General features: G+C 42.4%; 1 protein-coding gene across 2 annotated transcripts in view; it reads left to right on the top strand.

Moving 5' to 3' along the window:
- The window catches only part of RBBP5 (RB binding protein 5, histone lysine methyltransferase complex subunit), a 36,503-nt gene extending 9,207 nt beyond the window's left edge, over positions 1 to 27,296 (top strand). Inside the window, exons 2-14 of one of the 2 annotated variants that reach the window (XM_030301997.2) lie at positions 1,624 to 1,649; positions 2,558 to 2,730; positions 10,987 to 11,127; positions 11,928 to 12,090; positions 13,842 to 13,951; positions 14,984 to 15,103; positions 15,192 to 15,345; positions 15,442 to 15,513; positions 16,131 to 16,248; positions 16,881 to 16,950; positions 17,325 to 17,554; positions 18,636 to 18,827; positions 25,246 to 27,296. In XM_030301997.2, coding sequence (XP_030157857.1) covers positions 1,624 to 1,649; positions 2,558 to 2,730; positions 10,987 to 11,127; positions 11,928 to 12,090; positions 13,842 to 13,951; positions 14,984 to 15,103; positions 15,192 to 15,345; positions 15,442 to 15,513; positions 16,131 to 16,248; positions 16,881 to 16,950; positions 17,325 to 17,554; positions 18,636 to 18,827; positions 25,246 to 25,274 — 1,598 coding nt within the window. In that variant the 3' untranslated portion in view covers positions 25,275 to 27,296. The remainder of the gene's footprint in view (positions 1 to 1,623; positions 1,650 to 2,557; positions 2,731 to 10,986; positions 11,128 to 11,927; positions 12,091 to 13,841; positions 13,952 to 14,983; positions 15,104 to 15,191; positions 15,346 to 15,441; positions 15,514 to 16,130; positions 16,249 to 16,880; positions 16,951 to 17,324; positions 17,555 to 18,635; positions 18,828 to 25,245) is intronic. The other variant, XM_030301998.2, reaches the window with a different exon arrangement.
- The last annotated feature ends 114 nt before the right edge of the window (positions 27,297 to 27,410 follow it).

Genomic DNA, 27,410 nt, shown 5'->3' with positions numbered 1-27,410 from the left:
GTGTCATGTTTTATTTAAAAAACAGCTGTAAATATATGAATGCTTATACAAATATATGCTTATAGATTTGCTTATACAAATAAGCATATAGAAACATATGGAAACTTGTACCTTGCTGAGTGGGTTGCAGGGAGGAAACTACCATTTTTTAATTACACATTGCTGTATTACTTACACGTATTAGTTTGGTAACTTGAGAAAAGTTCTTTCAAAAACCTCTTGATCTGGTTTCATCATTTCAGTTCACCCTTTTCCTTCGTAATTGAATGCAGTCAGCCACCGTAAATGTGGCTCACATTAGATAATCAAGATAATTGGGGCGCCTGGGTGGCGCAGTCGGTTAAGCGTCCGACTTCAGCCAGGTCACGATCTCGCGGTCCGTGAGTTTGAGCCCCGCGTCAGGCTCTGGGCTGATGGCTCAGAGCCTGGAGCCTGTTTCCGATTCTGTGTCTCCCTCTCTCTCTGCCCCTCCCCCGTTCATGCTCTGTCTCTCTCTGTCCCAAAAATAAATAAACGTTGAAAAAAAAAAATTTTTTTTAGATAATCAAGATAATTACCTTCTGGGGACGTTTACCTTTAGTTTCATCCCTCTCAGTGTTCTTTACTGTAGGGCCTGTGTTTTGATGAGTTTTAATGTTTTCACTCTTTGGTTTTCAATTTTTATAAAGGACAGAATGTAATAGAACTGGTTTCCAAACTTCTTTTTTTCTTTTCTTTGTCAAAGCACTGGGCTTCTTTTTTTAAAAATGAAATCTTACTTGAGTGCCCTGTGAAACAACTTTCATGGACCTGTAGTTCTCAGAGTATACTTTAAAAGCCACCATGATGAAATACTTAGGTAATTGTATAAGTAAATGCCGACAAAGACGGTGTTGCTGTGGATGTGAAAATTCGGAGAAGCAGGCGGTAATCATGCCATCCTCTGTAGCTCGAAACGTTTGTTATTCCCATGTGGATGCAGCATTTCATACAGGAAAAGCATTCAGGGGTATTGGCACCCAAATGTTGTATGCTTAAGAACTTCATATAGAGAATTGCATCTTTAATCAACTACCAGATTATGTTACAACGTAAATGTCATTCTTAGGAAGGTAAATGGTCAGTGCTGGTTGGCTGCTATTAATGAGGCTTTAGAGAGTTCATTGGATAAGAGACGTTTGGCAGACTGGATTTTTTTAAAGTTTGTAGTTAAAAATAACCAGTAAACCCCATTATGTTTATAGGTAACATTTTTATGAAAAATAACGATTTTCTAAAAAAAAAAAAAATAGAATAATAGCATGGTTTTACAATTTTACAAATTGTCTTTAGTGCTTGCCTAAGTAGAAGTTGGCAGAATTCTCGCATCTACTTTTGCATTCACTCTGTTGCAATATCACTGATTGGGGGGCCTCAGGACAAGTCATCTGTAAACGTAAGCGATATTGAGAGTAAAGAGTCAAATGCCATCTTGGTTTGATAATGAAAATAAGTGTGACCCCCTGAAGTCCCTGGCCCGTCCAGGCAGTTCCCTGTCCACGCTTTGCGAACCACTGCATCCACCAGCCCTAAGCGGGGGTGGGGGGGAGGGGTCCCTCCACGTGTTGCACATGCTCCATGAACTCTTTCTTTGCTTTGTTGCAGAGTCCTTTGGGCAGAATTATCCAGAGGTAAGAGTATAGTATTACTGTGAATTTAGGAATATGGTAACTGGCTAGCTTTTGTGTTTGGGTGGAAAATGTAGTTTGATCCCCTCACCCCCCCCCCTTTTTTTTTAGACAGCATTAAGTGTGGTGGTACCTCTTTTGCTATAATAAGGAACTCGGTGCTTTATTTCGAGGAGAGGGGAAATAGGCAGTATTGGTGGAAAACCTCACCATAATGTTGTAAATCTTAAATAGTTCATTTCCCAGTAAATTAAAAAAAAAAATACTTGGAAGGATTTTTCATAAACTGTACCATCACCTGTACCTAGATTTTTTTCTGTGTTTTTCTACTTTGAATCAGTGTTTTTGCGTAGTAATAACGTGTGTGCTCTAAGTGTGCTTTGCACTTTTTTAAATGTAAAAATATTTTGTAATACTTGGAATGCGTTTCAGTATAGTCATTATGGTTTTAGTCATTATTTTAGTCATCATAGTCATTATTTTAAATGGCTTGATAGGAGTATAAAATAATGTATTTGACTTTCCTAATGTTGCACAGGCAGGCTGTTCTAGTGATTTTGTTTTACATTATTTTTCTTGAAATAAATCTCAAGAACTATGATAACTGGGTCAGTACCATGACTCCTGTAATGAATCTTGTTATATTTTGCCTAATTGCCCCTCACAGTGTGCACAGAGTCATTATACTGGTAATGTATGAGATTTATTACATCTGTTTCTAAACATTCTCTGTTAGCTTTTATAAATATTTCCTTGTTCTGTCTAGTTTAATAAGCATAAGAACACATATAGAGATTATTTTGGTATGTGTCGTAATGTAAATTAAACAGAAGTGTCACAGATGAGAGAGAACCTTGAAGAAATAATTTGGATATTATTGTGTATATTCTTGTATTTGTTTTAATTTTTAGGAAGCCGATGGAACTTTGGATTGTATCAGCATGGCCCTGACTTGCACCTTTAACAGGTGGGGCACACTGCTTGCAGTTGGCTGTAACGATGGCCGAATTGTCATCTGGGATTTCTTGACGAGAGGCATCGCTAAAATAATTAGTGCACACATCCATCCTGTCTGTTCTTTATGGTAAGGAATTTTAACATAATATGTGTAATATGAGTTGAGTTAGGGGGACGAATGCCAGCTGTGTAATTGCCAATCTCATTTTACTAGATATTTTAATATTTAGAGTTTTAAGTATTCATTCATTAGTAGTACTGTTTCTCCTAGTGTCTGTAGACCTTGAACCCGTGCTGTCCTCGAAGCACCTTTGTGGGGGAGAGACTCCCTGTACTTGTGGATCCAAATCAGGCCCTGTCTGAGACTATTTCAGGACTGAGATGAGATATTTACAGATGGCGGCTGTAGTCCTGTTTGTGATATTGACTTTTTCTATTTAGAATAGAAAATCTTGGTTAGGAGGGGACCTTGGAAATCCTCTACTGCAGCTTTGTCCAGGTTCTTGAGTTCCAGGAGTTCCACTGATCACTGTCTGTTCCTTCACTGAATTGTAGTTCAGCTTTTCTATCAAATAGATTGAGCTAAAATCTAATATAAATAAATGCCCATTGATTTCTTTCTTCCCCTTGGAGACTACTGTATCTGCTTTGGATGGTTTTGTTGTAGGGCACCTCTTCTAACTGAACTTGGGACCCAAAACAGTACCTCATCAGATCTTTTTTTTTTTTTTTTTTAACGTTTATTTATTTTTGAGACAGAGAGAGACAGAGCATGAACGGGGGAGGGTCAGAGAGAGAGAGGGAGACACAGAATCTGAAACAGGCTCCACGCTCTGAGCTGTCAGCACAGAGCCTGACACGGGGCTTGAACTCAGGAACCACGAGATCGTGACCGAGCCGAAGTCGGACGCTCAACCGACTGAGCCACCCAGGCGCCCCAAGTACCTCATCAGATCTAATGGAACTGTGACATATTTCCTTTTGTGTAAATGGAAGTGGCAGCGACATCGTAAGGCCCTGGATGGTGGGGAGGCCTGAATCCCAGTCTAGGTTTGACGGCCTAATGAACTAGCTTTGGCCAAAACTTGTCTCTACTATGCAGAATGAGAGGACCAGCCTGGATGATCCATTAGAGCTTTTCCATTTCCTTTGCATTTCGTATTTTTCTGTTGTTGTGTTTTTGCAATATTGAAATAAATGCATCTGTTTTTAATAGCTTGATTAAAATCTATATAATTCACATACTATACAATTCACTCAAAATGTACAATTCACTGGTATTCTTTTTCTTTTAAAGTTTATCTGTTTATTTTGAGAGAGAGTGGGTGAATGAGCAGGGGAGGGGCAGAGAGAGAGAATCCCAATCGGGCTCCATGCTGTCACTGCAGAGCCTGATGCAGTACTTGAACTCAAGAACCGTGAGATCCTGACCTGAACTGAAACCGAGTCAAGACGCCCAACTGACTGAGCCACCTGGGCGCCCCCAATTCACTGGTTTTGTATATATTCACAGAGTTGTGCAGCCTCATCCCAATCTTAGCACTCCTACCTGTTAAAAACTATACATATATTTTTATTGTAAAATAATATATAATCATGTAGAACATTACGGAAAATATAGCAAAACAGAAAGAATTAGTGTCTCCCATAGTACTCTGTTACCCAAGTATTACTACTGTAAAGATTTTAGTATGTTTCTGTATATAGTTTTTTTTTAAGTATATTTATTTTGAGAGAGAGGGAGTGTGTGTGCAGGAGTTGGGGAGGGGCAGAAAGAGCAGGAGAGAGAGAGAATCCCTAGCAGGTTCTGTGCTGTCAGCGCAGAGCCTGATGCGGGGCTTGAACCCACAAACCAGGAGATCACTACCTGAGCCAGAATCAAGGGTCAGATGCTTAAGCGACTGAGCCACCCAGGAACCCCACTATATATGGTTTTTAGAGAACAGAATTTGTAATTGTAATGTGTTCTATTTTATATTTTGCTTTTTTCCTCCCTAACCCTGTCCAGACAATTTCCTGCTTACATAGCCTCTAAACACTTTTTTTATGGCTATATATGTTCTCATGGATGAACTGTAATTTATTTAACAATTCTTTGGTTCTCTGCCACATGTTTAGTGAATGTCTTTGTGCATAAGCTTTTTCACTTATATATTCATTCATTCAGCAAACACTGAACATGAATTACGTACCACGTGCAAGTACTGAAGCTTTATGGGTCCTATACAAGAACTGTATTTGAGATTTAGTGGAGGCAAAGGAGGAAATGACCCATGTACTGAGAACAGTGGTCAGGAAAGGCTTCCTAGGTGAGATCATTTCTAACTTCAAACCTGTAAGATACGTAGGTATTTGCCAGTTGTAGTCCAAGCAGAGGATGCTGCACAGGCACAGGTACATCAGCTTCAGACAAGCACAGGACGATGGGGAGCTGTAGGTAGTTCAGGATGGCTGGATTGTGGTGCGGGGGATGGGGTACGGCAAGAGCCAGTAAACAGATCCCCAAAGAGGACTCTGTGTGCCATACTGTGAGTTTGAACTTCACCTTGTAGGTAACTGTGAAGTCATTAAGATATTGTAGGAAAGAAAACGACACGATGAGCTTTTTATTTAAAAAAAAAAAAAATCTCTAAAAAAAATTAAAATGAATTTAAAAGCCTCTATAAAAAAGCACGTGGAGGGGCGCCTGGGTGGCTCAGTCAGCTAAGCGTCCGACTTCAGCTCAGGTCATGATCTCGCAGTCCATGAGTTCGAGCCCCGCGTCGGGCTCTGTGCTGACCACTCAGAGCCTGGAGCCTGTTTCGGATTCTGTGTCTCCCTCTCTCTGACCCTCCCCCGTTCATGCTCTGTCTCTGTCTCAAAAATAAATAAACGTTAAAAAAAATTAAAAAAAAAAAAAAAGCACATGGAAAGGGATGCCTGGGTGGCTTGGTTGATTAAGTGTCTGGCTCTTGATTTCAGCTCAGGTCATGATCCCGTGGTTCATGAGTTCGAGCCCCACATTGGGCCCTGCGCTGACAGTGCGGAGCCTACTTGGGATTCTGTCTCCCTCTCCCTCTGTCCCTCCCCTGCTGGCTCTGTCTTTCTCAAAATGAATAAAAATAAGGTTAAAAAAAAAAAGGAATAAAATAGCCCGTGGAAAAGAGATTGAAGGGGACAGAGAATGAAGATAAGCAAAGCGCAGGGATCCAGGCTAGAGATGATGAGCACAGTTGTGGTAGGACCGGAGCTGAGTGCTGCCGATGGAGAATGGACAGAAATAAGAGTCCTAGTCCTTAGCAGACAACGGAGAATGAGGGAAGTGGGAGATTAAAAGGATCCTCAGATTTCTGGCTTGGATGAAGATAATCATGTGGGGGGGGCGGGGAACGGTAGTTTGACATCATGGTTGCATGTCTCCTATTATTTTATTGCAAATAACTTGTTTTATGAGTACCTTCCTGTGAGATGGTAAGTGCTGTGATTTATGAACCTTGTCTGCCATTTTACTGCTATGTTCCCAGCTTCTGGTTGTTCCCCACCCCCCCCACCCCCCCGCTTCCAATTTTGTAACACCTTGTGGAATTTGGAATTGTAGAATATATTGTTGTTGGGTGTTTTTTTTTTAATGGGAGACCCTCTCTTAGGTTTCACTTGTTTATAGTTTAATTTTAAATTAAAGATTTTTAGTTAATGATTAATTTTAAATTAATTTTAAAAATTGGATCCCCCTCTAACTTAACAGAAATACAAGGTTGCTGTGGGGGGAAAATACAAAAGGGTTTAAAGAAAAAATGGAGGAACTGGCACTCAGTTCTGTAGTCAGATTGTGCTATAAGGCTCACAAGAGCAACAATAAAAGCTGTCCCTTGTTTCTCCCCACGCCAGCCCTCTGTGCTTTCATTTTTTTGTCTATTTCTTCTGATACTTATCTTCATATTTCTAATTAACATGTATCTTTGTCTTGGTTTGTTAATTTCAGAAATTATCCACGGACATGCTGTTACAGTATTTGCCAAGTTTAGCTCACTCTCTTACCCTTCACTGAAATGGGGTGGATCGCTGGTTTTTTTGTTAGGAACCCTCAACAAAAGAGCGTCTTCAAACCTCTTCTTTTTTTATGTTCACGTTCTCTGAAAGGATCCTCTGCTTGTCTTTCTGAGGGGTTAGACTGCAGGTGTTCTAGAGCTGGTGGGAGAGAGTCCTTTTGTATGCAGACTTGCTCTTAATCCCTTTATATTCACTTCCTTATTTTACCCCAGCCTTCCCTGCCCTCTTCAGTCCCAGGTCTGGGAGTACATTCCTCTTGTCTCTGACACAAATAATTGTTAATGGTTTTTGAGCACTCGTCATGTGCTAGTCATTGAGCTAAGAACTGTATATATACTGATCTTAATTCTGTCAACAGTCTTCTGCCGGGTAGATAATATTGCTCCCATGTTATAGGCGAGGAAATTGAAGCTGAGAGGGTGTAGAACTTGACTAAGATCACACAGTCAGAATGTGTAATGTGTAGGCTTCAGGTTAAGTCTGACTGTTGAACCTGCGTTCTTAACCACAGAGGTATATTGCCTGCTAAGTTCCTCGGTAGCAGCGTCTCTTCTTTGCAAAATTTGGATAAATACTGGTTTGGGGTTTCTTTGTCCCTTCTGTTTTCCTTTCTTTTTTGTTTTTTAAATTTTATTTATTTATATATGTACGTATGTATGTCCCTTCTGTTTTTCATTTGTTCCCCCCGCTGCCACCTTCCTGTGGGTTTCTTGAACATTTTTTAGAATTCCACTTTATCTGCAGTAGTCCCCCTTACCTGTGGTTTCCCTTTACGTGGTTTCAGTTACCTGTGGTCAACCGCAGTTAGGAAGCAGATGATTCTTCCTGACATACTGTCAGAAGGGCAGTAGCAACCTAATGCTACATCACAGCGCCTACATCGTTTTCACTTCCTGCCTTCACACAGGCATTTTATCATCTCAGATCATCACAAGAAGAGTGGGTAGAGTACATTAAGAGATTTCAAGAGGGAGAGACCACATTCACGTACTTTGCATTACAGTATATTGTTAAGATGGTTCTATTTTATTATTAGTTATTGTTAATCTCTTACTGTGCCTAATTTATAAATCAGACTTTTTCATGGGTGTGTATGTATAGGAAAGCACAGTATACGTGGCATTCAATACTATTAATGGTTTCAGGCATCCATTGGAGGGTCTTTGTATCTGCCATGGAAAAGAGGGAACCGCTGTAGGGGTGCCTGGGCGGCTCAGTTGGTTAAGCGTCTGACTTTGGCTCAGGTCACGATCTTATGGTTTATGAGTTCAAGCCCCTCATTGGAATCTGTGCTGACAGTGTGGAGCCTGCTTGTGATTCTCTGTCTCTCTCTGCTGCTCCCCTGCTCTTGCTCTCCTCTTTCTCTCTCAAAAATGAATGGATAAACTTTATTAAAAAATAAAAAAGTGGGAACTGCTGCAGGATATTTGTGTAACCTGAGTGGATACTAGGTATTATGTTTTGTACGCCTGATTTATCACCATCCACTGGCTGTTGACATCTTCCCAGTTCAAGTGAAGTGTCGAAACGTTACCTCTGTTTACCCTCTTTCATGTATAATTGTTGTAAATATTTCCTCTGTATGCTTTGAGACCCACATAAGACAGTGTTACAATTTTTGCCGCAAATATCAAAGCTAAAGAGAAAAAAATGGATGTTATAGACCTATATTTTTACTCTCTTCATTGTTCTTTTTCCCTCATGATTGAAGATTCCTTCTTTTACCATTTCCTTTCCATTTAGAGAACTTCCTTGAATCATCCTTTTAGGGTAGATCTTCTGGTGACAAATGTTTTGATTCCCTCTTTGTTCCTGAGGGATATTTTTGCTGGTAATAGAATCTGGGTTGGCAGTATTTTTCTTCCAGCACTTGCAAAATGTGTTCCTTCTACTTTTTTCCAGGGTTTCTGATGAGAAATCTTCTGTCATGTGAATTGTTCCCATAGGTTAAATGTCATTTCTCTCTTGCTGCTTTCAGGATTGTTTTTTCTTTGTCTTTAGGTTTCAGAAGTTTGTCTCTTTGTCTTGGAGTTGATTTCTTTGAGCTCACCCTGTTTGATGTTTGTTTGCTCAGCTTCTTGAATCTGTAGGTTTTATATCTCCTGCCAAATTGAGAAAATGTCAGCCATTATTTCTTTCTTTTTTTTTTTTTAATTTTTTTTAACATTAATTCATTTTTTTTGAGAGAGACAGAGTGAGAGCAGGGGAGGGACAGAGAGAGAGGGAGACGCAGAATCCGAAGCAGGCTTCAGGCTCTGAGCTGTCAGTACAGAACCTGATGTGGGGCTCAAATTCACGAACTGTGAGATCATGACCTGAGCCGAAGTCAGATGTTTAATCGACTGAGCCACCCAAGCGCCCCAGCCATTATTTCTTTAATACTTTGAAGCCCCCTTCTTTCTTCTCTTCTTTTAGGACTCTGATGGTGTGGATAGTAGATCTTTTATTGTAGTTCCACAAATCCCTGAAGCTCTGTTCATTTTTTAGTCTATTTTATCTAATTCAGATTGGCTAATTATTATTCTGTCTTTCAGTTAATGGATTCTTTCCTGTTCTTTCTCTATTGGCTGCTGAACCCATCTATTGGGTTTTTTATTTTAGTTGTGTGTTTCACTTCTAAAATTCCCATTTCAGAGGCACCTGTGTGGCTCAGTCAGTTGAGTGTCCGACTTTGGTCAAGGTCATGAGCTCATGGTTCATGAGTACGAGCCCCACATCGAGCTCGCTGCTGTCAGTACAGAGCCCACTTTGTATCCTCTGTCCTCCTCTCTCTGCCCCTCCCCTACTTGTGTGCATGTGTGTGTGTGTGTGTGTGTGCACGGGTGTGCGTTCGCTCTCTCTCAAAAACAAACAATTTTTTTAAATAAAATAAAAAAAATAAACTTCCCATTTCAGCTCTTCTTCTCTATATCTTTTATTTCTTTGCTGAGACATTCTGGGGTTTTTTTTGTTTGTTTATTTTAAGCATTTTCATAATGGCTTGTTACAACATATTTATGATGACTGTTAAAATTCTTGTCAGATAACTCTAACATGTGCGTCTTCTCTGTGTTAGCATCTGTTGACTGTCTTTTGTCCTTCAAGTTGAGCTGTTTTTTGTTCTTGGGTTGATAGTGATTTTCATTTGAAACTTGAACATTTTGAGTATTGTGTTTTGAGATTGTAGAGGTTATTTAAATCTTGTGTTTTAGCTGGCCGCCTCTGACACTATACCAGCAGAGAAGAGAGGGTGCCATCTTGTTAACTGCCAGATGGGTTAGAAGGCCAGGCTTCTCATCCGGCATCATTATGCTGGGTGGGGTTGGAAGTTCAGCCTCTCCACTGGCCTCCTAGGCTGATTCCATCCTGACTGGGAAGCATAGGAGTGTCTTGTTCCTCCTGTTCCCCATGTGGCCTCCACTTACACTGCAGTGGGAATCCTCATTACAGGCTGGTGGGTATGGAAATCTGGCGGCCCACTGAGCTTTATCTCACACCAACACAGTTAGTGGGGAAGGGTGCCTTGCTATACCCAGGCAAGAGTGGAGGTCTAGATTCTATTTAGACCTCGTTGACTGGGATGGAGATGGGGCTGCAGTTTTTCAAATGGTGATTGCCAGGATAATTATTGCCTAAAACTTTTCTGTCTCTCTGGGCTGTCCTTTCCTGGTTCTTTGGCTCATGAAAGCACGCTCTTCTTGAGGCTTTATTTGTGTGATTCCATTGGCGTTACTGGGTATTGGCTTCTCCATCACTCGGTCTGGGATATATAAGGCAAAATAAAATCCAGGGAACTTTCTGTTGTGGCATTCCTCATATCTTGTAGTCTCTAGCCAGTCTGTCTTTTCTCTTTCGCTGCCTTTCAGAGTCTTTTTGTTTGTTTTATATGTATTGTCCAGGGCGTTTAGCTCTACTTAGCAGGATTCCTTTTTTAGTTATTTTAAATAACAGATACTTATTTTTACTGTTTTGTTTACACTGTGATGGTGCTGTTTCTGAGACAACCTCAGAAAGCTCAGATACTCCCTGCCCTCCCCCAAAGGGGGGAAAATACTTGTTATGTCAACACTTAAGGGCTAGCAAATTGTAGACTCTTCTAAAATATTTGAGTCTTTTATTTCCTGGAGCCACTTGTAGTGTTATCTTGAGCTATTAAGAGCTTTTGTTACTACATATAAAGATGTCATGTAGACGTTCTTATTTATTGCTTAGTTGGGAAAGCTTGTTGTGGATTTGAGTGCGTGTTAAAAAAGGAAATATTTTTGACCCCGGCAGCTAGGGTGGTGTGTGTGACTCTGCATTTTTATCCATGAGAGCGCTACAGTGTACTTTAACTTAGAATATGTGCTAAATTCTTTTTTTTTTCCCCCTCCAGCTGGAGTCGAGATGGTCATAAGCTCGTGAGTGCTTCTACTGATAACATAGTGTCACAGTGGGATGTCCTTTCAGGCGACTGTGACCAGAGGTTTCGGTTCCCTTCACCCATCTTAAAAGTCCAGTACCATCCACGAGATCAGTATGTTAATCTGCGCTGTTCTTTCCTGGGGCAGGGTCTGATTCTGTATGGACTAGCTCCGGGCTCATGACAATTTCAGTTTAAGGTTTTAGGAGGCAAAAGTACACATCTCTTCAAACCTTCTACATAAAATAATGTTTCTGTCTAGGTTGGCTCTCCTGAATAGATTTTAAGGAGAGTGAGTGCTCTATAATTAAAAACTGGCCAATATTAAGACGTTGGAAGCAGGCAGAGGTAGGAATAAGTATAATAACGGGTCCTTGACCTGGAGCTTTCCACGCCTCCTGTCCCTCCCTACCCCTGCCAATTATTTGAATTTCTTTTGACGGAAATAGTTCAGTATTCCAACTACATTTAAGAAAAAGAGTTACCCACCATTCCATTACCCAAACATAACTGTTTTCATTTTTCTGGGTTCTCTGTTAGTCAAGGTCTCTTTAAGTATAAAGCTTGTTATATCGTGCTTTATAGCTCACAAGGCACTTACGTGCGTGCGTATGAGACATACGTAAATGTGTATTTTTACATGGTTTTAGTTTGTTAGTTACTTTGTTGCGTACATATTGCTACTAGTTTGCTACCACTTCATATTTAATTTTAATGATTACATCCTGTTGCTGTATTCAGTTGTTTTTGTTTCCCTGTTATTAGACACTTAGATTTTAGGCCTTTCCGCGTTTTAAATTTGCTTGGGCTGGGAGAGTTGATGAAGGTAGTGACAGGCATCAGGGAAAAGGGCAAGAGAATTAGCCTTCTGATACCAAAGCAACAGCCAATGTACTATTCATATTTTTAAACAGGAACAAGGTTCTCGTGTGTCCCATGAAATCTGCTCCTGTCATGTTGACCCTTTCAGATTCCAAGCATGTTGTTCTGCCGGTAGACGACGACTCCGATTTGAACGTGGTTGCATCTTTTGATAGGCGAGGGGAGTATATCTATACAGGAAATGCAAAAGGAAAGGTAAGCCTGGAAGTTAGTGAAATAAGCATCAGTCGTTCACATTTACTTGTTTTGCTTCCTTTGACGTTTCTTTTATCCCTGGACTACGCGTGTCTCCTGCTGATGGCAAATGTAGCCTGTTTTCCTCTCATGCCTTCATAATAATTTCTGTTCTTTTGATTTAGCGCGGTGAGGGATTAATTCAGCCTTAGGAAGGGGTGGAAGGGCCTTTTGCTGGATGCTAGTAATGAGGGGCTGTTACTCAATTATAAAAGTTAAGAGTCATAGCATAAAGTAGAATACATCTGTTGAAAATGTTTTAATGCCTGGTTCTGTAAATCTTGTATAATTCAGGCCAGCTTAACGTATGGTTTTGTGGAGTAGAAGTCAGGTTTAGCTGGGCTTTCAGGTCCCTTTTAAAAGCTTAGAGTTTGTTGGGGCGCCTGGGTGGCTCAGTCGGTGAAGCGGCTGACTTTGGCTCAGGTCATGATCTCGCGGTCCATGAGTTCAAGCCCCGCGTCGGGCTCTGTGCTGACAGCTCAGAGCCTGGAGCCTGTTTCAGATTCTGTGTCTCCCTCTCTCTGACCCTCCCCCGTTCATGCTCTGTCTCTCTCTGTCTCAAAAATAAATAAATGTTAAAAAAAAATTAAAAAAAAAAATAAAAGCTTAGAGTTTGTAGTTCCATTAGGAAACTTGATTTTTTTTTTTTTAATGTTTGTTTATTTTTGAGAGAGAGAGCGAGCACGGGAGAGGCAGAGAGAGGAAGAGAGAGAGAATCTCAAGCAGGCTCCACACTGTCAGCACAGAGCCCGTTGCGGGGCTCAGACTCATGAACCATGAGATCATGACCTGAGCTGAAGTCAAGAGCTGGACGCTTAACTGACTGAGCCACCCAAGTGCCCCTAGGCAGAGTGTGTGTGTGTGTGTGTGTGTGTGTGTGTGAGAGACAGAGAGAGAGAGAGAGAGAGAGAGAGAGAGAGAGCGCGCGCGCGCGCACGAGAGGGAGATTGATATTGGGGCATATAGGCTAGTATAATTTCATGACTGTCTTAGAACGTGGCCATTTTTGGAAACTGTGGTAAACTACACACAACATAAATTACAACGTAAAACTTACCATCTTAACCATTCTTAAGTGTACAGTTGAGTGATATTAAGGACATTCACGCTACTGTGTACCGATCACCACCATGTATCTCCAGAGCCTTTTTCATCTTGCAGAACTGAAACGCCACTTGTTTACCAAGGACTTCTGTTCCTTGCTCCTTCTCCGGCCCCTGGCAGCCATCACCTACTTTCTGTCCCTCTAGATTTGGCCACGCTAGGTACCTCCTGTACGTGGAATCATACGGCATTTGTCTTTTTGTGCCTGGCTTATATCACTTAACCTGATGGCCTGAAGTTCTATCACTTAGCCTGATGGCCTGACGATTCCTTCATGCACAGCGCAGGCCAGAATTCCCCTCCTTCTTGTGGCTGAATACGGTTCCATCGTATATACGCACCACCTCTTGTGTTCCCACTCGTGTGTTGATGGATACTTTGGTTGCTTCCACCTTTTGACTATTGTGAATAACATAAACATTCTATTTTAAGAAAAGGTTGAGGCACGGTCCTTTATTTGAAGAATTAAAAGGCGGTACCCGTTAATCAGGTTGAATACACGAGAACAGAAATGTTTATATTTCTACCCAGCTTTAGAAATGGAAGCCAGATCTAATTAGTCGAAGTTTCCAGAATACTTAACTTTCTTTTTTCCCTTTCAACTTTAGATTTTGGTCCTAAAAACAGATTCTCAGGATCTTGTTGCTTCCTTCAGAGTAACAACTGGAACAAGCAATACCACAGCTATTAAGTCAATAGAGTTTGCCCGGAAGGGGAGGTGAGACCTTGTCTTTTTAGGGACAGTTTTAAAAGTGAGTAGAATGCAAACATACATTGAGATTCACAGTTTTTGTGTATATTATGCATACATTTTTAAGAAAGTTTACTTAAAAAGTAATCAAACTGTCAGTATCTGGTTCTTAAGTCCATAAAATGTTCCGCATTGAACCAGCAGTCACTTCTTCTTTCTCTGGAGGTTGTCGGGCAGTCCTTTTACAGAAAAGATATCTGGGTGGTATGTGCTTAGACCTACAGTGTCTGGCACATGGTAAGCACTGGGCAAAGTCAGCTCTTCTTATAATCAGAATTGATGTCACAGAATTCACATAGTAATTGAACATACATTCTATTTACATAAAGTCTGTTTACCTTTTTAATGTCAGGTGTTTTTCTGGTAAGTTTGGTTACCCAGCTAGAAGTAGGTAGGTCACAGAAACGACAAGAATCAGGTTGTGAGTGTCAGGAAGAGAGGTGACAGTCCTCCTGTTTTGTGTAGGACCATTCGTGTGTACTTTGAGGACATTGATGTTCAGTATTCTCTTGAATTAAGAAAAGGTTGGTGAAATCTGTAAGAAGGTAGTGAGATAACTTCTAGGTTAGATCTCCAGCGTCACTATAGTAAAAATTTGAACATTTTAAGATGACAGATTTAGTTTATTAACTCATTAGGAAGCATACGTTATGTACAAAACAGGCCAGGAAAATGAAGTATTCACATACATCTATCAGTTGGTGAATTCAGCAAGCTAGTTTCAGTTTAGAGGTCTTGGATTTCAGTCAAACACGGAAGATTAGTTGGTGCACATAGGGTTCAGGGATACACGCAGAGTATACAACATATTTTCACTTCAAATTATATTTTGGTTTGGAAGGTGATAGGTAAATACATAAGTACTCTAGCCTATCACTGAGTCTCTTCTCAGTTTATTAGTTGTCTTATGGTACTGTTCTAAGTAATGGGTAGTAACGGAAAATGTTAACAGAAGCAGATTTCTGACCTTCGGTGTTGATATTTTTATCCTTTCTCTAGTTGCTTTTTAATTAACACAGCAGATCGGATAATCCGGGTTTACGATGGCAGAGAAATCTTAACTTGCGGAAGAGATGGAGAGCCCGAACCTATGCAGAAATTACAGGACTTGGTAAATAGGTACGTCTCACAACCTGGGAGACCACGGGATAGTTCATGACCTGGGCTCAGCTTCTGGTTCTCCTTGGATACTTTCTTTGTCCTTCAGAACCCCGTGGAAGAAATGTTGTTTCTCTGGGGATGGAGAATACATAGTGGCCGGTTCAGCCCGGCAGCACGCCTTGTACATCTGGGAGAAGAGCATTGGCAACCTGGTGAAGATTCTCCATGGCACGAGAGGAGAGCTCCTCTTGGACGTAGCTGTGAGTAAAAGGAGAGGTTGCTGTCGTCACTGACGTGCAACACATCATCTCGGATCCATTCTTAGAGCCGATTTTTCTTTCCTTCCTTAAATTTAGTGGCATCCTGTTCGACCCATCATAGCATCCATTTCAAGTGGAGTGGTATCTATCTGGGCACAAAATCAAGTAGTAAGTCTTTTTCTGGTTTAATTGTTTTGAAGCTAGACACCCTTTCTTTATATCCAAGAACCTTACAGTTAGTAAGCTAAAAATGACCTATTTAATTTCTTTTGCATGTGCTTCTTGTAACTTAATTAAATACAGATGCAGTTTTGCTTTATTTTGGTGGAAGAGATTTAGCCCAAAGCTGATTTACTAGCTCTGTTTTCAGAGAGAAAGCCTGTTGTATTTTTCTGTTTCTCACCTGAGAGAGAGTTCTCTTTTGCTCTTCTTACTTTCAGCTCAGTTAGTTTCTGTTTTACTTCCCGGTTTTATTTTGAATACCTTTACTTTGTAATTCGCATACCCCTAAGAAAATGTTAACGTTTTACCTGATCATTTCATCCTAAGAAGATTAAAGATGACGGTTCTTATGGAAGAACTCTGGTTAATAAGAGAATGTTTAAGATCGAAATACCTTAAGATAATAAAACCTTACAGATACCTGATTTTTATTATCTGCCAGGTTTGATCTCCGAGTTCTGCGTCTCTTACATCCTCCGATCTTTCACTTATATCAGTAACGTGTAGCCCATAGACTGCTGCTGTCTCATGTGGTTAAGTAGTGTATTTTGTCTGTGGCGTAGGAAAATTGGAGTGCGTTTGCCCCAGACTTCAAGGAGTTGGATGAAAATGTAGAATATGAGGAAAGGGAATCAGAGTTTGATATTGAAGATGAAGATAAGAGTGAGCCTGAGCAGACGGGTAAGATTTCTTGACTGCAGTCTCTTTTTCTTTAAGCTCACGCAGTTTTTTGGTTTTTGGTTTTTTAATTTTTTTTAATGTTTTTATTTATTTTTGAGACAGAGAGAGACAGAGCATGAGCAGGGGAGGGGCAGAGAGAGAGGGAGACACAGAATCCAAAGCAGGCTCCAGGCTCTGAGCTGTCAGCACAGAGCCCGACGCAGGGCTCGAACTCACGGACTGTGAGATCGTGACCTGAGCCGAAGTCGGATGCCCAACCGACTGAGCCACCCAGGCGCCCCAAGCTCACACAGTTTTGACAGCGTTTCAAGAGTCTTTCGGTGGTGGGCACTGACGGAGGGCTTCCATGGGCATTTTTCATTCTTCCTAGGGTTCCACAGCACTCCTACCATTTCTGTGTGTGTTTCCTGATTAATTGCACATGGTTAAATGAGGATTTACATGCGGCACCCAGCAGTGCTCGGCATGGGGGTGGAAATTCAGCATATGTTTGTTGAATGATTAAGTATACTGAACTATTTGGTTTTCCTTCTTTGTTTCTCTGGAATTTTAGTGTATGGATATCATTAGGCTGCAAGTAAAAAGCAGTTTTATACTTCTTCTCGTACCTCCACTGTGTTTTTTTCCTGCAGGGGCTGATGCTGCAGAGGATGAGGAAGTGGATGTCACCAGTGTGGACCCTATTGCCGCCTTCTGTAGCAGGTGAGCCGCCTCCGCACGTGAGACCTCAGGGTGCTGCTGCTCCCGCTCCCCCTCCTCCTGGCTGTTCTGTCAGCCTTCGTTCGTTAGTTCAAAATGATAATGTCTTTGGTGTACAAGAAATCCCGTCCCTGTTCCCCTGATAGAGAATCTTAAGAAAAACTGAAATAATTCATTTATGCTGTTTTATTTTCACGACTGATTTTATTATCGGTATAGTCAGATTTCCCTTGACTCCTCTTGGCTTTCTTAAAGTTCCAGATCCATACCTGTTGCTTATGGTTAATATAGGGGATTCTGCCCTAGAGGAAGGGTTCATGGTTTAAGCAACTGTCTCCTCTTTTTTCCAATCCCTTGGCTGATCCTGTTCCAAATAGTGATGAAGAGCTGGAAGATTCAAAGGCTCTATTATATTTACCCATTGCCCCTGAGGTAGAAGATCCGGAAGAAAATCCTTATGGCCCCCCACCGGATGCGGTCCAAACCTCCCTGATGGATGAAGGGGCTAGTTCAGAGAAGAAGAGGCAGTCTTCAGCAGATGGGTCCCAGCCACCTAAGAAGAAACCCAAAACAACCAATATAGAACTTCAAGGAGTACCCAATGATGGTAAGAGCTGCGTCTTGCCCCTGTTGCCGAACAGACGTCCCTGTTTCCTCTCCAGCGCAGTCTGGTCATTTCCTATTTGAGGGATTTTACCTTGAAGGAAATTTCCCATGAGTCTTTCTCTTTTCTTTTCTTTCCTTTCTTTTTCTTTTTAATCGCGCCTTCCAGCTTGGTAATGATTTCATCTTCTTGTGCTTCTCTTTTAAATCAGAGAAATTATGCCTTCTAGTACTTGGCCTAAGTGACAGCTTTCCATCTCCTGACATCTGGCTCAGAGTGCTTCCTTACACCATTCTTCTTTTTCCCTGTGGAGTGGTGTCACTAGGTGGTAAAGTACTAGTCAGGCCTGGATAATCTTTGCATTCTTCCTGCCTACCTTTGCAGTCGGACTCCGGAAGCCTTTATCATCGCCTCTTGGGATAGGACGGGGGATAGGTTGGACGGTGCGTGCGTGTGTTTACTCCCGAATGCCATCCGTTCTCTTCTAGCTAAGCACACACGAGTGACTTGTGCAGCCGTGCGTCTCCCTAGGGTGGAGTATGCCTGCTTGCTCCAGGCAGTGTGGTGTTTGTTGGTCACTGCTGAGTTTTGCATCAACTCTGCAAGTTGTTTCACTGTTTCTGCTTTACAAAGGAGAAACTTTAGGCTTTGAGAGGTCAAGGGGCTTGCCCAAGGTCTCGGGCAGTGGCGTAGTCAGTATTGTTGCCCTGGTCTGTCTGGTTCCAAAGTCCAGTTCCCTTTCTGCTCCCACATGCCGGTGTGCCCGCGTGCATCCCTGGCCTGGCGCATGCGATATGTCGTTAGTGTGTTTTTCAGCTACCTTGCTGGTGTAGAGCTGCCATGGGATGAACCATACAGGCCATCTGTGCTCTTTGGTCAGGCAACTGTTTCCCATTTAGCGGCCACACTCTTCTGTAGTTTTAGAATCAGTGAGAGCAAACTTTCCTCCTTGTATTAATGGATCTGGGACCCGAGAGCAACACTCTTTGCTCCCGGGTAGTCACAGCGTGCGGCGCGTGTCTGGTTGGGGTGCTGGGATGGGCGGCGTGTGGATCCCTTTCCGTGCCTCTCTGTCCTTTTACAGAAGTCCATCCACTACTGGGTGTGAAGGGGGATGGCAAATCCAAGAAGAAGCAAGCAGGCCGGCCTAAAGGATCAAAAGGTAAAGAGAAAGATTCTCCATTTAAACCGAAACTCTACAAAGGGGACAGAGGTTTACCTCTGGAAGGATCAGCGAAGGGTAAAGTGCAGGCGGAGCTCAGCCAGCCGTTGACAGGTAAGGACACACTGGGAGCGCTGTCTGGCTTGCTTCGTGGCCTTGCTTTGTACAGCCCCTGACTCCGTTTAACTGCAGCGTTCTTTCCCTCCTTCTCTCCTTTTCCCAGTGGCAGACATTCTCTGAGTTTCAGGCTGCTGCCAAGGGCAGGCAAAACCAGATTTGGCTTAATTCAGTGGCTCTTAACCTTGGGTCTGTAAATAGGTTTCAGGGGATCTATATTCCCCTGATATTATATGCAAAACATCGTGTGAATATTTTTGTGGGAAAGATGCCCATAGCTTTCATCAGATTCCTGTAGGAATCCGTGAGCCCCGAAAGGGTAAGAACCCCTGGTTTAATTCATTTCTTTGCCTGTGTTTGCTTCCAGGTTTTTGTTTTGTTTTGCCTGAAATGAAAGAGCCAGACAGATAACCAGAAGTGTATAAAGCTTGCTTTATGCAGCCCTAGCTGTTTGTAGCGTTTTGTCTTTCTTTAAACTGTTCACATCCCAGAGGTGGGGGTTCTCTCTCTCTCCGTAGTCCAGAAGCAGTGACAAAGCTGTCAGTAGTCCCGTCACGTTGAGGAAGAAGGTGAGATGGTTTTCCAAATAGGATGAGATTGCCACAAAAGACCGCAACCATATCTGTGTAGCTTCTTGACTCCTAAGCCTTTGAAACTTACTGAGTTTTCTCACTTTGCTTGAGGGAGGAAATTTTTGGGGGGATGGAGAACAGTCTTAATTTCCTGTCAAATACTTGCGAATGCAGGCCAAATGGTCTCTCGTTTGGAAAATAGTAATCAAATTAGAGTCCATTTCTATTCAGACATGACTGGGTTTTGGAAAACGTATGTATGAGCATCGCCTTAGTGTGGGCAGTGCTCTAGATTCCCTGTGGCTAGGTCAGGAGACTCAGAGGCAGGGCTGATAAACTGTCAGTGGTTGTATTCAGATTTTATTCCTCAGGCTTAAAAATTTTTTTTAAAAAATTGTTTTTTAACGTTTATTCATTTTTTGAGAGACAGAGACAGAGGGTGAGTGGGGGAGAGGCAGAGGGAGAGGGAGACACAGAATCCGAAGCGGGCTCCAGGCTCCGAGCTGTCAGCACAGAGCCAGACGCGAGGCTCGAACTCACAAACCGCGAGATCATGACCTGAGCCGAAGTCAGCCGCTTAACTGTCTGGTGCGTCAGGCACCCGCCCCATCCTCTGGCTTTAAAATTTTAACTCCAGCGTGTGACCCCAGCTGTGCTGGCGTGACACGCTACTACAACGTGGAACAGAGTTCCTTGTTTGAGGTACACCTTCAGTCAGTTGATCATGATGAACATGAGTTCTCTTCCGTAGAGAAGCTGAAGCAGACTCAATTACTCACTTTGAGTATTCCACCTCATGCGCTAGATTTAGATGTTCCGTTTTCACAGCCAACGCGTGGCACTGACAGCAGCATTGTTTCCCCAACAGCGCTATTTATGTTGTTCACTGGGGATCAGTTACCACCTCTACATTCAGTCCACTGAAGGCTCTCTCTGTACGTGTTTTAAAATAGCCGGGACGAGTTTCACGGCCATTGCCAACAAAGATTGCAGGCCAGTAATTGATTCATGTAAATACAAACGATCCTTCTATAGCCTAGTTCTTGTACAAGCTGTGGCCACTACAGAAAAACACGGTTTACCTTTAAATAGATTTCTCTGGCCTAACGAGCTGAAATGCTTGAGGCTGATGTAAAATGTGGCCAGACATACAGAGTTAATTGAAATACTCTAGGACATAGTCTCCTAGCTTCTTCAAAACCTGCCAGTAATTAATCATTTGCTTTTTAATAGTCAGTGTATGGCAAATAAACCACTTAAAAGTTTTTGAAAATTCACATTTCCCTTTCTATAATTCAGTGATTTCCACTTTTAATTATAGTTGATCTGATCACTAACAGGTAAATATCCCTGGCCTTTCTTCAGTTGGGTTTCTGTCACAGACCCCGTGAACCACTGTTAGATTTTACAGCATAGAGTACAATGGCAGTGTTGTTTCTCAGATGTACTTGAAAAATGTCTAAACGAGAGTCAAAATCAAATGTCGAAAAGTTTGCTCAGCCATTTTTATTTCCTAAAATTCTCAATAGTTCTCAAAATACTGAATACAGTTTGCAGTGACATTTTCAAGTAGGTGTGTAATACATGCTTCAGTAGTAGAAGTTAGTGTTTCGAAGCTCCTGGCAAGAATGGATACCATTATCTAGAGCCTATTAGAAGTTAATTCCTACTCACTGTGCTGACAAGATTAAATAAGGTAGTGACCTCATTAAAGGCTAGAACTTGTATCTCGGAATAGCGGGGGGCTATAAACCAGACTTTTATTTTCTGCATTATTTTTAGTAGGTGCTCGAGTTGATCAGCCTTAAATAGAGGCAGCTGTTCTAACAGCTTCATCCTTAAAAATTTTTTTTTATGTTTATTTATTTTTGAGAGAGAGACAAGAGCGTGAACAGGGGAGGGGCAGAGAGAGAGGGAGACACGGAATCCGAAGCGGGCTCCAGGCTCTGAGCTGGCAGCACGGAGCCCGATGTGGGGCTCGAACTCGTGAACCTCGAGATCATGACCTGAGCCCAAGTCGGACACTCAACTGTCTGAGCCACCCAGGTGCCCCATTACAGCTTTATCTTTTAGAAGGACTAGAGGGGACTTCCACGCCAGGGGGATGATAGGTCTTTTGACATCACACAGACAGAACAACTGCTCAGATGATGCAAACACTGCACCAGCCTCTCATGACTGTGCAGCTCACACTTCCCCGCGTAAACTACACTTCCTTCCTCCCGTTTTCGCCTTTCTTCTCTGGCCCCGTTCCTTGACTTTTTCCTGAATGGAAATCTCCCAAACCGCAACGGCCAGATGAAACCAGAGAATGCTGAGGAGCAGGATTTAGAAAACCTCAAAGGCGGCCTCTGTGGTTTGCTCCCAAGACTTCCTCAGAAGGCTGCACCCAAATTCACGGACTGGCCGCGGTGTGGTTTGGGTCTTTGTGGAGGCTGCGCATCTGGGGGAGAATGGGGACAACTCCATTAGGCCTCTTGAGTTTCAGGACAGCCTGTTGGATCTTTTGTGTGGGATTCTGAGGTAAAACCTCTTTGGCATTCGAGTTTTGTGTTCTTCCGCGCCTCAGAGATGTTCCATAAAAAGCGATGTGCGGTCATTGTAGATTTTCAGGAGACACTAAGATACGAAACCTGATCCAGATGCCTGAGGTTGAAGCGTCTTCAAAAATCAATTCAGTGGGAGGATTGTATTTGCAGAGCCAAGCTTTGCGGATCTCCCCTCTCCCCCCAGTGCCCTACTTTTGCATCAGAGCCAAATTGTTTGAAAGGATTACAGGTGCAGGCTGTGTTGCTGCTCAAGGTAGATAAATGGCCACTGTTTGTTAAAATGTGCAGTTGACCAGTTACTGATGAAGCTATTCGATAAGCCCTAACTGGTCCTGATAAAGCTGATAGCCTGTTGTGTGTTGCAACAGGAGATTATGCATTTTGAGGGAAGATTAGAAGACACATAGACCTGTATAGGAATGATCTGGCCATCTCGAACTTGGGCCTACAGAAAATTCTTCCCTGTCAAACAGCTCATTGGTGTTAAATAGCTTCAGTGGACCCACATCCGTGAAGACATGCCTTCTGTGATGAATGAGGACCCGTCAGCGAAGCTTACTTAGCGATGGTAGCCCTGAGTGAGCTTTGGACTTTTTGGAAAGACCAGATCCACATCGTCGACGCCATCTCTGTATTCCCCTAAATTACCTTATTAGATTCTCTCCAGAGTACAGCCCTCAGAACAGAAACTTGAGATTGAGCAGAACCACCAGGGTCCTTGTTGCTGTGTGACTGCTCAAAGACTGCCCAAGAACTAGGGCTTCTCGGCAGTAAACAGAATCAGTAGCCAAGTGTGACAGAGTTGTGGCACGTCGCACACATGGTCTAAAGGCCTCTTGTAATGGTGGGCATGAAGAAGTTGGTATGTACCTGGGTCTCGTGGGGGTGGCGAAGGCCAAAGCGAGCATAGGCGCTGCTTCTGGGGGCACACGGGCACCATGTCGATTTCCCTGCGTGTGGCCACACCGCTGTCCCAGACCTCTGAGCCACCTCCTGAATCCGATTGTTTTGAATGCTTGGTAGGGGGTGAGGTTTTTTTTCCCACTTCGTCTCTCTCTCTCTTTTAAGGTTTATTTACTTATTTTTGAGAGAGAGGGAGAATCCCAAGCAGGCTCGTCACTGTCAGTGCAGAGCCTGATACGAGGCTCTATCTCCGGAACCGTGAGATCATGACATGAGCCAAAGTTAAGAGTCAGACGCTTAACCAACTGAGCCACCCAGACTCCCTATCCCACCTCTTCTCTCTCTCTTTTTTTAAATGATCAGTCTTTCAAAGGCTGATATATGAACTCCTGCTAAAATCAGACAGCTACTTGGATATTCTTTCTTATTCTTTGTGATCTTATTAGCGGACTAAGGTAACGTTTGAAAGTTAATATCCAGTTTTTCTTAGACTGCCTTGGCTTTGGCTGACACTGGGAGGTACCGGTGACAGCTGTTCATCATGAGCTCAGTTTCTGTGAATTTTCTGTTCTTGGCAATTCCTTTATGTTGCAGCAAAATAATACAGATCCTTGGGGCAGGTTTTTAAATAGCCTGGAGCTCTTCTCTTGTACTGTTTCTCTATTTTATTTTGCTCATAGTATTATTGCTTGCTGTGGTTTTGGGTTGTTACCTGATACCTCAACAAGCCTTTGTGTGTGGGGTTTTTTTTTTTTTTTAATTTTTTTTTAATGTTTTTATTTATTTTTGACATAGAGAGCATGCACGCGCATGAGCAGGGGAGGGGCAGAGAGAGAGAGAGAGAGAGAGAGAGAGAGAGAGACACACACACACACACACACACACACACACAGAATCCGAAGCAGGCTTCAGGCCCCAAGCTGTCAGCACAGAGCCCGACACGGGGCTCGAACTCACAGACTGTGAGATCATGACCTGAGCCGAAGTCGGACATTCAACCGACTGAGCCACCCAGGCGCCCTGTTTTTTTTTTTTTTTTTTTTTTTTTTTGGTCTGTCCACATAAATGAGGACGGTCCAGAAACATTAACTGACCTCAGATAATCAGTGTAATGTACCTCATTAGTCATCTGGAGTGCCCATTATTAATACTATTGATTTATGATCAAACCAGTTTTTCCTGTCGTGATTAAGGCTTAAAATGTTAATGCTGTGTTCGTTTTTAAATGGCTAAAAGTAGATTGGTCAGGGTACCTATGGGAACAATCAGTGAAGCTGGCCTTAATGTGATAAAGGCATGGTATTGAGTCCTGCGCAGTACATTCTTCTGCTGCAGGCATTTTTTTTTTTTTAAATCAATTCAAGAAGTTTTTACGTTTTATGTTGAGAGATCTGAAAAGTGCCAGATAAACTTTTTATCTTACTGAACTGTATAAAGTTTAAATTTGATTTTTAACAATGTAGCATCCAGGAGAGTTTATATCTCATAATTGCTCGTCTGTTCTGAGGCAGTTGGGGCTATATTTTTATTGCCGGTTTTCATCCGTGCTTGAACTTTTACTTTAAAAATCAGGTTAAAAGCAAAGTTTATAAATGGGTACTTTTCTTTCATAACTTGGACATTATTTTTTAACCATTTTATACCTTCAAATGGCATGTCCTCTCCCCCCCACCCCCCATTCCAGATGACATCTGGGAGGATTTTCTTCACCTTGTTCTCTTCTTACACTTCCTAGTTAATATTTCATAGCAGCCCATTTAAGGATGTCCCTCAGAGGTTGAACAGCTTCTATGGAATAATGGAATAATCAGGGAAGTGTTCGTTTGATTTTACTATTCAGGATTTTATTTATTGATCAGTTGTTGGTGCATAGAAATGCCGACAGTAGGTTTCATTCACGTTTCACCATATTGGGTTCTAAGGTGATGAGAATGTCAGTCAAGGAACAGGGGTGCTTGAACAACGGTCTGTTGCTCATTGTTAACCACTTAGTGACTGATTAGTCTAATATAGGAAAGATTAAAAGGTGTAGCACCCTAGAATTTCCTTTCCTCTACTTACTGCGCGTTTTGGATTGTAAAGCATTTGCTTAACCAGGTTAGAAAACGGTTATTAGCAGCTTAGCAAATGTGTAGAACTCTGATCGCTTTGCTTTTATTCCCCTTTGGGGCAGTACTGAGGAAAGTATTGGGGTGGGGGTTTGGGATTTGGATTTTTTGTTGCTTCAGTAAAGGGTAAATGCGATTCGGAGTCGGTTTTCACTTAAAGGGGGAATTCTTAGCCCACGTGTGCGTGTCAGCCATCATCCTGCATCCGTCAGTACTTATGTGCTTGTAGGCTACCGGGCGAAGTTGATGCTAAAAGAAATCTTTTTGTGTCTAATCTCTTTAGCAGGGGGAGCAATCTCAGAACTGTTATGAAGACCCTTGAAGTTCTTCGTTCTTCCCCCACTTTGCCATCATGTGGCGTCTGGACACTGTGGTCAGTCATTTGAGATTGACTTTAATTTAACACAAAGGCCTCTACCTCCGACCCAGGAGGTGGAAGGAGCGAATCGTATGTTTGAATGAAGAAGTGAATTATGGAAGAAGAGTATACGGCCCTTCCCTTCCAAGCAGAAGTCCAAATAGGCTCTCAGGAATGAGGATTCGTGAAGATATCAAGCAGGAGTTTTGACTCATTCAAGCTTCAATGCTTAGTTCTGTTGCTGGACAAAAGAGACCAGTGTTGCTCCTCTAACTGTTGTACCCAGGATCATTTTGACCTGACATTTCCTGTCTCCTGTTAGCCTTTCATCCTCCATGCATGTCCTCGAGTGACTTTTTCTTATCTGAAGTTTTGCAGCCGGTGTCCTAGAAAAACTTCTGTTGCATATTCTGTCTTCCATTTTTAAACTCCCTCTCTCGCCAGATACCTCCTCTATTTCCATTTTGCGTACAGAGGAGGGGCAGAAAAGAAAGTGCTTGAAAGAGTTCGTTTTCAGAAAGGGAAGAAAGATAAGAAAGGCCCCCTCTTCTTAACATACCCCATTTTGCTCAAGAAGCTGGGCTGGAAGAGGGTCAAGGCTTTTCTTTGTTTTCCTGGCATTGCATGGTTTCCTCCAGTGGTGGTTCATTCTCATTAATCATGGTTTTTGAAAATAGCTAGTCTCATCTATCTGCAGCAAAGAATCATCCGTAGTTCACACTGCTTCGCCTGCACTGGCTTACGGAGAGGGGAACAGACCAAGGGGTCTCTCAGCAAGCTGCGTTTTTATTGGGGTGGGGGATCTATGCAAACGACTAAAGTCAGACCGTCCGAAATCAAAGCAGCAGTGACAACATAGTTCAAATCAAAGATCAAGGAGAAAAAAAATTTTTTTTATCATTGCCTATGGATAGCCGTCCTTCCCATCGGTCATTATGTTTCTCCCTTCTTATATTCCCGCTCCTTCTCCCTGCCACCTGTTGTCAGTCTCTTCCTTTCTGTGAAAGGTTGCTTAGCTTTTTAAGAAAATTTTTTACTTTCTGCTTTTTGCTTTTGCTGTTCTTTGTATAAAAAGTAGCAAATTGGATGGACGCATCCATGAGGTGTTTGAAATTCTCTGTAAACCCAGAGTCCAGAGACCAGGTGTGGAGAGGGCTGGCTGGCCCGGCAGGAGGCGCTTACCCTGGGTGGCCAGCTCCGTGGTTTTCTCAAAGGAGAGTGTCAGCACTGTGCTGCTTGTGAGCTCCACCAGCCACTGGGTGCTTCTGTAGCCGGCCAGACAAGTTGATTATCTTGGATTTTAAGAGAGCAATCAAAGTAGACATACATCAGGAAGAGCCTCTTTCTCCCACTCCATCTTTTAGAACCAGAACATTCAGTAGTTGAAGTAAGAGCGCCCCCTGAGTCAATTGCAAAATGTCTGTAGTTTTAGATGCCACCACTTTTTTCCCCTCAGATGTTTGTGAATTTCATTTTGTATTTCACATCAGACCGGTGGTTGAGATTGGCGAGTGGCTCTTTAGACACGTGTTTTGTTTTGTTGACCTTGTTTCCATTCCATTTCTCTGTGTGCTGTGCACCGTCACAAGCTGTGTGACAACGGAAGGCTCTGCCCCACTTCCTGGACGAAGTAACGTGGTGCCCTCTGCTCGTGCCCTGGGACGTTTATGCCGTGTCCACCTCCTAAGCCGGCTGCTGAGAAAATCAGCTTCAGCCCTGTCAGGTTGTCTCTGGCAGCCGTTCCTAATAATTATTTATGCTTTGGAATTTCTTTCAGCTCCTGGAACTTTGTATCCAGTTTGATTTTTCTCAGTGTGTACAACATATGCATATTCTCTTCTCTTTTGTCATTCCTCCCCCTCCCCCCATTTCGTTTTTTAATGTTCCATAGTTTTGTACAAGATGAGACTTAGCCTTGGGTACTTCTTGCTGAAGCTTTAATGCTTTGTAAATAAAAGCGGATGTTTATTAAAGAACAGGTGTAGATGTTTGTTTGTAGACACTGATCGCTTCCGAAACTCACCAGCCACTTTGATTTGTATGACTGAAAATGCAGTTTACTGTTGCTGATGTTCGATCTTTCTGTGTGG

Source organism: Lynx canadensis, chromosome F1 (genome assembly GCF_007474595.2).
Source record: "Lynx canadensis isolate LIC74 chromosome F1, mLynCan4.pri.v2, whole genome shotgun sequence".
NCBI lineage: Eukaryota > Metazoa > Chordata > Mammalia > Carnivora > Felidae > Lynx > Lynx canadensis.
This window is presented reverse-complemented; position numbering and strand designations above follow the sequence as displayed.